Raw genomic sequence first — 11,224 nt, 5'->3', positions numbered from 1 at the left:
TTTAAAGGAAAAAGGATAAATCAGTGTGCATAATATCATCCCATTTTTGTAGAGAAAAATCAATAAAAACCAAAGGTGGTTCTTTGAAAATTTTGATAAAATCAATAAGCTTCTAGTCAGACTAAGAAAAAGAGGATTCAAATTACTAATACCAGAAATGAAAGAGGAGACATTACTACAAACTCCATCAACATTAAAAGGTAATAGGGGAGGGGCGCCTGGGTGGGTCAGTTGATTAAGCGACTGCCTTCGGCTCAGGTCATGATCCTGGAGTCCCGGGATCAAGTCCCACATCGGGCTCCCTGCTCAGCTGGGGGGTCTGCTTCTCCCTCTGACCCTCTGCCCTCTCGTGCTCTCTGTCTCTCATTCTCTCTCAAATAAATAAATAAAATCTTTAAAAAAAAAAAAAGGTAATAGGGGAATATTATGAACAATACTATGCCCACAAATTTGATAAACTGTGTACCAATTCTTTCAAATATACAATCTGTCAAAACTCAACACAAGAAGAAACAGAAAATGTGAACAGACTTATATCTATTATGAAATGGAATCAATAATTAACAACTTTCCAAAAGAGAAATCAGCAGACCCAGATGGGTCCATGGGTGATTTCTACCAAACATTTAAAGAAGAAATTACATCGATTCCCTACATTCTCTTTCCAAAGATAGAAGCAGAGGGAATACTTCCTAACTCATCCCGTGAGGCCAGCATTACCCTCAAGAATTTACCACAAGAATTAAAAATGTATATATAAATGGGTTTTCATCAAAATTAGAAACTTTTGTGTATGAAAGGATACTATCAACAAATTTAAAAAGTTCTCACAAAATGGGAAAAGTTATTTGCAAATAATGTATCTGAGAAGACTCTAGTATCCAGAATATATAAATAATGATTACAATTTAATAATAAAAAGCCAAATAATCCAAACTTGAAAAAGGCAAAATTTCTGCATGGACACTTCTCAAGGAAATACCCAAATGACCAATAAGCACATGAAAAGATACTTAACATTGTTATTCATGAAGGAGATGTAAATCAAAATCATGGTGAGCTACCATTTCATACCCTATAATTTAAAAACGAAAGAAAGAGAGAAAATGAACAAGTGCTGGTGAAGATAGGGAGAAACTGGAATCCTCATGCGCTGCTGTTGGGTAAGTAAAATGGTACAGCTCTGTGAAAAGCAGAGTTCCCCAAAAAAGTTCAAACAAAGAGATACCATCCAGCCCCACAATTTCACTCTTGGGTACATACGCAAGAGAACTGAAAATATATGTCCACACAAAAACTTGCACGTGAATATTCAATTATTATTCATAGTAGCCCCAAAGTGGAAACAACCCAAATGTCCCTCAACTGATGAATGGGTAAATGAAATGTGCTGTATCCATACAGTGGAATAGTATTCAACCATAAGATGGAATGAAGTAGTGATACATGCCACAATATGGATGAGCCTTCAGAACATTATACTAAGTGAAAGAGGCCAATCACCAAAGGTCACATATTGTATGATTCCACTTAGATGAAATGTCCAGAATAGGCAAAACCATAAAGACAGCAAGTAGGTTAGTGGTTGCTGGGGGGATGGAGGGAAATAGGAAAGGGATTGACTGCTAACAAGTATGGGATTTCTCTTGGGAGTGTTGGAAATGTTCCGGAATTGAATAACAATGATGGTTGCAAATATTGTGAATATGCTAAACACTACAGAATTCTACAATTTAAAATGGTAAATTTTTTGTTCCAGGAATATTATCTCAATTTAAAATCATCATCATCATCATTTTATGTAACTGGTATGTTAATAAAATACAATTTTTGCTAAAATCCAAATACAACTTTTTAAAAATTTATCCTTTAGGCTTCCTTCCAACTCCAAAATTACCTGACTCTAGTCTCAGTGGGACCCAGGGACTCAGATGACCCTTAAGTTGTCGACCCCACCTGCCTTTGGAGACGGGTCGGGTGACCAGTGATGGGGCCAGGTTCTTACATGAGGGCTTGGGTGGGAGTAGGGAGGTTGGGGGCGGGTCAAGCTGGGAAGCCAGGAGAGGGAGAGGAGGGATTAGTCAAGGCTCCCTGCCTCCCTCTGAGACTGTACACAACAGTCTCCCCTTATCTTCCTCTAGCCTTCCGGGCAGGGCAGGTGTTTCAGTTTCTTGAAGTGCAATATGCAACAGAGAAGTACCATTTCTGCCTCGAGACGCATGTGAAGAGGTGTAGATCTAGGTGAGTTCCTTCACAAACATTTCTAACTTATGTTTTCCTCTGATGTTAATAGCTTGTACCAGGGGTTCTTGAACTCTAGGTGGGCATGAGAATCAACTGGAGAGCTAGTGAATATGCAGAGTCCTGAGCCCTACTTCCAGAGGGTCTGAGTCCCTAAGTCTTGGGATTCCCCCAAGTCTGCATTGCTAAAAAGCTGGTACGTGCGCTTTGAGTAGACCTATCATGTATGTGTTTTTCTTTTTCTTCTGCTGAAGAAAGTATAGGGGGGTTATCTGGTTCCTAGCCTTTAGGTCAGGCGTTGTTATTATCAGTGGTTGTGTTTCTCGATCCAGAAACCTATTGTAGACTGGAAAGCTAAATTTCCTCTTTTGGGGTTGAGGTGGGCAAGCAGAGACAGGGAGGGAGAGCAGTGACAGGCAAAAGGGGACAAGGCTCCTAGAATGTAACTCACAGTGGTTTGGGGTTTGGCACCATTCTCCCTTGTTGTCCCTGAGACCTCCCAAGCTCAGACCAGAAGCACCTGTGACATTTTGTGTAAAGGAATGAATAACCAACAGAAAAATGGAATAGCTTTTGTAGATGCCCAATATCCCTTTAATTCCTGATTTGCTCAGAGTTTCCATCATGAATCGGTATTGGGTTTTGTCCAGTACTTTTCTGCATTGATCAAAAAATGTAATATAGTTTTTGTCTTTATTCTGTCAATATGGTGACTTAAATTGCTCGATTTTTTTAAAGATTTTATTTATTTATTCGAGGGAGAGAGAGAGAAAGAGAGAGAGAGCAAGTGAGGGGAGGGCAGAGGGAGAAACAGACTCCCTGCTGAGCAGGGAGCGCAATGTGGGGCTCGATCCCAGAACCCTGAGATCATGACCTGAGCCAAAGGCAGATGCTTGACCAACTGAGCCACCCAGGTGCCCCTAAATTGCTTGATTTTTCAAATGTTAGACCATTCTCATATTTCTGGGATAAAAACCACTTGGTCGTGATGTATTTTATCCTTTTAAAATATATTTCTGGATTTGACGTGCTAACACTTGGTTAAGGAATTTTGTGTCTACGTTCATGAGGGATATTGGTTTTGTAGTTTCCTTTATTGGATGTTTTTGTCTGGTTTTGGTATCCGGCCTATGCTGATCTCCTGAAATGATTTGAGAAGTATTCCGTCCCATACCTCAGATCGTTTGTATAAGATTGGTGTTATTTCTTCCTTAAAAGTTTGACAGAATGCATGAGAAAAATCTAGTTCTAGAGTTTTCTTTGTGAGAAAGTTTCTTTTATAGTTAATTAAATTTCTCTAATAAAGGTAGGACTTTACAGATTTGCTGTATCACCTCGTGTCAGCTTTGGTAGGTTGAATTTTTAAAGAAATGTGTCCATTTTATTTAAATTGCCAATCTAATGTAAAATTGATCATAATATTTCTTTGTTAGTCATTTAAAATCTTCAAGATCTGTTGCAATGCCCATTCTTTCATACCTGCTACTCAGAATTTGTCCTCTCTCTTTTTGCTCTCAATCTAACTAAAGTTTTCTTACATTTTTAAAAATTCTTTCCAACAACCGGTTTTGGTTTTGTACATTTCTTCTCTTTTTATTCCTTATTTCTTTGTTTCTTCTTTTATCTTTATTTCCTTCCTTCTACTATCTTTGGGTTTAATTTGTTCTTTTTTTTCCCCTAGCTTCTGAGTCATTGATTTTAGATCATTAATTTTAGACCTTTCTTTTTTCTAATATAAGCGTTTAAAGGTATACATATCTAAGTTTGCTTCGGTTGTGTGCCATGAATTTTGATATGTGCTATTTTCATTATTATTTGGTTCCAAATATTTTACAATTCACCTGTGATTTTTTTTCTTTGATTCAGATTCTTTAGAAGTATGTCGTTTTGCTTCCAAATTATTTTGGCTTTTCCAGATATCGTATTGTTATTGGTTTCTATTTCCTTTTGGGTCTTTCATAGAGTTTGCCTTTCTCTGCTGAGATTTTATCTTTCCATTCATTAGGGATATATTTTCCTTTAGTCCCTTGAGCACAGTGAAGAGAGTTGCATTTCCATGCTTATTCACAAATTCTAACATCTGGGTCATCTCAGGGTCAGTTTCTTGATTGGTTTTTTTCTTTTGAGGATGGACCATTTCTCCTATTTCTCCACATGCTGAGTGATGTTGTATTGTAGCCTGATCATTATGGATGCTATGTTGTGCAGACCGGATTCTGTTTCATTCTTTTGAAAAGTAATGATTGTTTTATATGTTGTTTGTTTCATCACACAATTATGGTGGCCGGCTCAGTCTCTAAACTCTGCCTCCCCTGAAGTGGGCAGCAGCTCAATTTCAGTTCAGTGCCTCCGGCGTTCACGGGGCATCCATGGTTCAGTCAGCCAAACATTTGGGCAGAGTAAACACACAGATCCTGGGGTTCTCACTCTCTAACCCTTTCTTCTCTGTGATGTCCCCTAGTTCCCTCTTCAGTGGCTCTAGTTGCCCTAAGCTCAGCCATCTGGTTTTTCAAGACCAAAATATTGTGACTTTGCTACTGGAATTTTAGCTGCCCCTTATGACTGGCTCCTGCCCCGAGGCCAAAGCCAAAAAATGAGAATCCCACCTGTGCCATTCAGCTGCTCTCCTTTTTCAAATGCCTGGTGCCTTCCAGTATTCACCATCTTTTGGTTGCTCAACAGTGCCCGGAGGAAGGTTTTGGGTTCAGGTTTGGTTTCTGTCCCAGGGTTTATAGTTCTTATCTGTAGAATGGTTGGTCACATCTGAGCTTACTCAACCATTACTGAGAAATGAAACCCACTTATATTATCTTCTCCATAGTAAATAATTCAATACTTGATAACCTCTTACCAACCCATTCAAGCTGCATCATTCAGGACCACAGATCAGGAAAAGACTAGGTGAAGCGGGAGAAATGGAAGTTGAATAGATTGGCCACTGGCTCCCTGTCATCCCAGACCAGCACAAGGACTTCTTTTATTCTGGAGAGTTGAAGAGAAAATATGAACTCTGCTAAATATAGAGACATGTGATTATCTTGTCTTGGCGATGCAACACAAATCATCAGCCAAGGAAGCCAAACCAGCTCTATGTTGATTTGTTCTGTATTCATGAGAGATGTTACAACACTGAGAGTTTATAAAGCTACTTGTTTTTAGTAAATTGAAATAAAAGTGGGACAAGATATCTTCTTTGTCAGGAGAAGCCACTTAATTTTGAGAAATTTCCAACCATGTTGCTGGGCTGCTGATATTAAGAAGATGGGTCAGCCTACACTGGCCCTGGGTCAGGGGAAGACAAGAGCTAGGCAGCAGACTTTGGGGATCACCTGTATGACATGAGGGGTGCTTACAAGGCCCCTGTCCCAAAATATCTGCATTTCCAACTAGTCACACTACAGGAAATCCCAGACATTTGTACAATTTCTATTCATTCTATATTATAAGCCTCTTGCTGATAGAGACTATTTATCAGTCATGTTTCCACCCTAGAATCCAGCATCTGTTGCAGGCCCTGGCATGTGTCAGAAGTCATCAAGCGCTATTGGATTGACTCAGATGAGCTCCTCTTTAAAATGTAGGCTCCCACTTTCTAAGTGTCAAAAAAAAAAAAAAATATGAAAAGGCATGGATAGAATTAAAAGCTAAGAAGGACAACAGGTTGACAAGACTAAAAAGTGCTCTTAAAAATCCATAAGAAAAACACTATTATTCCAAGGAGAAAAATGAACAAAATCCATGAACACTTTCAAAATAAGAAACACAAGCAGACAGTAAACATACAAAATCTTATGTAGTCCTCTTTGGGAATCAAAAGAATACAAAAGAAACCAACCATATGTATATTTTCAAGCATCTTCACTTTGGTGTTTGGAGACACAAACTGACTTACTACCTAGACTAGGACATGTCTGAGACTCCCTTATTATTCCTCCCATCCCAAACTAGGTAAGTGAAAAACTCAGGCTATTTCTCTGTTTCTCCTCCTCCAAGTACAAGGCAGGAGGGCCTAGGTTTGGCTCCGGGCTTAGCTCTCCTTCCTACTTATTGGCTTTATACCGTCGAGAAGGTCACTTCACTAGTCTGAGCCTTGGTTTCCTCTTCTATAAGGTGGGGGGGGTGCCTTACAGACAGTCACAGGACAGAAGGAGCTGGTGAGTAGCCTGTGCTAGCACAGTGCCTGGCACGTAGTAGGTCATTAGAAGGCTCTGACTTGGTGCAGGCAGCTCCAATCTCCCATCTTCCTTCACAAAGGCTCGGCAGCTTCACTCACCTCCTTCAGCCAGAGTTCCGGCTCTTTAGTCACTCCCTTTCCTCTCCCTGGCCTTCAAGTCTCATGGTTTCCCAAACCTCACTAACTTGGAGGATTGAATCAGTGTGACTCAGTACAGTTTCCTTAGCTACTCCCCCTCAACTGGACACTTAGGTTATTGCCATTGTTTGTCTCTATAGGATGTTCTGTAAACCAAACTCCTGAATGAGGCAGCTTTCTGCTCGGAGAATTAATCCTCTGTGTTAACGAGTGTGTGAACCAGCCTGATGCCATCTTGGACAAATCTGCCAGGATGACCGCTCTGTGACCTGGAGTGTTCTTGAGCCCGCCCCCCCCCCCCACACACACACACCAGTACCACCATCACCACCACAATTCTTTTGTCTAACCACTTGCATAATAAATTACCCTTAAGTGTACACTTGGGGCATAATGGCCTTGATCTACTCTGGAGATATAGCTATGACACACAACTATTCTCAAACATTTCCTCCCAGTCATCTCCCATTATGCACTCCCCAGCCTCTAGGACTATAAAATCAGGTCTTACGGGAGGTAGGGGTGTAGAGATCTACTCATCTTGCGGCCACCCAAGGAGGCACACTTCTGTCCATAAGGCCCCTTTAATAAACCATTTCTTGGCAAGCTGGATTTCGTCGGCCTTTTTCTTTGGCCTCATGGCTCCTTTGGCCTTTGGAGGTCACTCTACATATACTTTCCTTTCAGGGAATGTCTGTGTTAGTGACGATTAGAGACTCTCCCAGAGTCTCAATGTTCATCGTAGTCTTGAGATTATTTCACACCTGAGTTTACATGAGAGATGTTTGCTTCTTTCTTTTTGGACCTGTTTCAAGAGACAGCAAGTTTCCTGAAACAATCCTGCCATCAGATTTCTGTACTTTATGGAAGAAAGGAAAGGAGGGAGCAGAAGCGGTAAAGAAGTGAGGGACAGAGGGAGAGACAAAGGGAGGGAGGCAGGCAGGCAGAGTAAATGCTCACTAGATATTTGCTAAATAAATGAAGGAACAATTTGGGGATCATTAGCCCTATTTTATAGACGAGGACCTGAGGTTCAGAACGCTTAGATAGCTTGCCCAGAAATATAGTAATGGGGCCCAAATTTGACCTCAGTTCTTTGAATCCAGTTCCATTGCTCTTTCTCATACACCTACTGGGAGACCCATCTAGCTTAGTGCTACTCAAATGCCAGTCTCCAAGGAGAAAGGGGGCATATGACAGAATGTAAATGAATACACCACTTCCTTCATCAGGAGAGCCTTGCTAAGAAAAAATACCTGCCAAACTAAACAGTATGCTTAGTGACTTCGTGTTCTGGCCAAGTTCCTAGTCTCCTTACAGAGAGGTCACCACGGGTAGCTGGACCATGGACCACACACTTGTTTTGTAATACGGGTCCTATGGATCCTAGCCTAACCACGTGGTTTGAAACTCTGCCTCTCTGTCATTTCAGATGCTCTCCTTGTCTAGATGGAGCCCTCAGGCACCCCAGAGTCCAGCACCTCTTTTGATTATGATTATCAGAGTTTTCTGTGTGAGAGCAAGACCTTCACCTTTGCCACCTTCAGCACCACCATCCTGTACTTCCTGGTGTTCCTCCTCAGCCTAGTGGGCAACAGCCTGGTGTTGTGGGTCCTGGTAAAGTATGAGAGCCTGGAATCCCTCACCAATGTCTTCATCCTCAACCTGTGCCTCTCAGATCTGGCATTCTCCTGCTTGTTGCCAGTGTGGATCATGGCGTACCACTGGGGCTGGGTGCTGGGGGACTTCCTCTGCAAGCTCCTCAACATGATCTTCTCCATCAGCCTCCAAAGCAGCATCTTCTTCCTGACCATCATGACCATCCACCGCTACCTGTCGGTGGTGAGGCCCCTCTCGTCCCTGCGTGTCCACACCCTCCAGTGCCGTGTGCTGGTGACCACGGCCGTGTGGGCAACCAGCATCCTGTCCTCCATCCCTGACGCTGTCTTCCACAAAGTGTTTTCTTCAGGCTGTGACTACTCAGAAAGCAAGTGGTTCCTAGTCTCGGTCTACCAGCACAACGTCTTCTTCCTGCTCTCCATCGGGATTATCCTGTTCTGCTACGTGGAGATTCTCAAGACCCTGTTCCATGCACGGTCCAAACGGCGCCCCCGGACAGTCAGGCTCATCTTCACCATTGTGACAGCCTACTTCCTCAGCTGGGCGCCGTACAACCTGGTCCTGTTTCTGCAGACACTGCTGAAACTCGGGGTGATCCAGAGCTGCGAGCTCAGCCAGCAGCTGGATTATGCCTTGCTCATCTGCCGCAATGTTGCCTTCTCCCACTGCTGCTTCAACCCAGTGCTCTACGTTTTTGTTGGGGTCAAATTCCGCAGACATCTCAAACGTCTGCTCCAGCACTTCTGGCTCTGTGGGCACCAGGCAGCCAGCATTCCCCATCACTCTGCGGACGCCTTCAATTGCGAGGGTGCCTCCTTCTATTGAAAGGGAGTTTGGTGGTGCCAATGGAGGTGGACAGAGCTGCTGGAGAGGGAGCAGGGAGAAGTGGGGCAGAAAGGAGCATCATGGAGGGAATGCCATGGCCATGGGGATAGGGGTGAAAGAAATACCTTCCACCAGCAGGTCCTCCACGTCTCCTCTTCTGCAGACAGTGGCTCCCATCTGGAAACTTTATATTGCCATCCAGAAAAACATTTCTTGCATGCTGAGTTCATCATTCATTCCTTCATTAATTCATTCATTTAGACATTGCTTAGTCCAGAAGCCTCCAAAACTTGGAAGGATTCCCAGAAAGGAGGATCCTCCAAGACTTTCTGAGGGTCTGAGCCTCAATGTGTTTGCTAATTGTGCAGATGCAGGCTGATGGTAGATGGTCTGTCCCCTGCCCGCCTGGAGGGTTGTGCCAGCTGACTTTGGAGGGGTTGGCTCTGCACTCCTCAGTGACTGCTGGGTGAGACTGTTCTGCCAGGCCAAGGTAAGCACATCCTCAAATAAGTAAGTCAGAATGCAATCTGGATCATGAAAACCCACAACTAGATGGGAGACATGTTCCATGTCATAGCTCCAGTGTCTGCCACATGAACTAGCACCTGAATATTCAGTCCATAAATAATCTTTTGTGGAAAGAATGAATGCAATAAGCACCACCTTCTGCATGAAGCATTTGTTTGCAGGACATAAAGATAACGAGATACCGTCATGACCCTCCAGGTACCAACAGTCCAGGTCTGAAGGTCAGATAAGTTAACACCCACCTTGGCCAAGGCATCCAGGGTGAAGATTCCTGCAACATCTCATCTTCTCTGGATGGATATTGAGCTGATACTTTAAATTCATCACTTTCCACCTAAAATGTTCTCCACCTGCTTGGTTGACAGCACCAGCTTCCCCCAGCCACCGACACTCCAAACCTGAGTCATCTCTGAGTCCTGCATTTCCCTTTCCTCCACTCCCACAGCGAAGTCTTGTTGACTCTGCCTTCCCCATGTCCCTCAGAGTTCTTCTTGCCTATATTCATTGCATGCCCATGATTCCATCCCCAAATGACCTCACTTCCTCAGCATCCTCCTGCTGCTCATCCCTTTCCCCACCAAGTGTCCTCTGAATGGACACCAGGGTGCTTCAGAACCCTTAGTGGCTCCTCATTATATGCAAATAAAGCCCAAACACCTCAGCAAGTCTTTCAGGGCCCCTGCAATCTGGTGCCAATGAACTTTTCCATTGTTATTCCACCTTCTGCCATCACCCCCATGCAGCTCAGGATCCAACCACAAAAGACCACACCCTTCTCCCATCCTTCCAGACACCCTTCCCCCAGTCTCCTCTGGGCCCCCATCATGAGGTCACTGGGCCCTGGAACACTTGTCCTTCTACTCCACTACCTACAAGCCCCAGCTGAAAGGCCAGCTCCTCAGGAAGCCCTCCCCTATCTGAAAATCAGAAGAGCACCCTCTGGCATGCTGTGGCACTCTGCTTGTCCCCTCTAAAATAGTGTTTGTCACGCTCTGCCATGTGTCATAGTTACACTTGTTCTTGTCTTATCTTCCTGCCCCCTCAGACTGCAGAGTGCCTGAGGGCAGGAACCTGGTCTTGCACCCTGCCAAGCATGGGTCCTAGTGTTCTATCACTATGTATTGAGTGGGAGCAAAGAATGACAGCTGTCACTATTCTTCTAATTTATGCATTTTGGGGACCCATGCCTAGGGAACACAGTCTACCTTTCTTGCCCCAGGCTGCTAGTTTATAAATATTAACCTTTCTTCCCTAGTCTACACTCTCAGAGCACCTTGCTTATCCCTCTCTGTGGCAATGGCTGTACTTGACCTTCCTTTTTAGTTAGCGGTACACATGCCTGCCTCTCACACTGTCCCATAGTGTCACATCCAAGGACATAGATAAAACCCATCTTTGAATTTTTCCCATACAACACAGACTTTGTCCCAATCTGATTTAACTCTGAAGTGGGGCCATTGTGATTCTGACCTGCACCCCAGTTAGGTATATTTGGCTGTAAGTCCTTGAAAATGAGAATTCCAGAGTCTTCCCCAGTCCCTTGAGCAGGACTTTGCACACAGTAGGCACTCAATATATGCCTGTTGTATAAAGTAGCTACTATTACAGCCCTCAGCTGGAGCCTAGAGAGCATGTAAAGCATTCACCCCTTCACCTCCAGCTATGGTTTCAATGATGCATTTGCAATTGGGTGGCCAG

The 11,224-nt window shown here is 43.6% G+C and overlaps 1 protein-coding gene across 1 annotated transcript; it reads left to right on the top strand.

Moving 5' to 3' along the window:
- Positions 1-2,186: 2,186 nt before the first annotated feature.
- Positions 2,187-8,998, top strand: XCR1 (X-C motif chemokine receptor 1). The gene is made up of 2 exons (XM_032412097.1): positions 2,187-2,241; positions 7,986-8,998. Exon 2 carries the CDS (start codon positions 8,003-8,005, stop codon positions 8,996-8,998), a length of 996 nt encoding a protein of 331 aa, XP_032267988.1. The 5' UTR covers positions 2,187-2,241; positions 7,986-8,002.
- The last annotated feature ends 2,226 nt before the right edge of the window (positions 8,999-11,224 follow it).

Source organism: Phoca vitulina, unplaced genomic scaffold (assembly GCF_004348235.1).
Source record: "Phoca vitulina isolate PV1807 unplaced genomic scaffold, GSC_HSeal_1.0 scaffold13, whole genome shotgun sequence".
NCBI lineage: Eukaryota > Metazoa > Chordata > Mammalia > Carnivora > Phocidae > Phoca > Phoca vitulina.
Note: the sequence above shows the minus strand (reverse complement) of the source record. Positions and strands in the feature narration are given on the sequence as shown.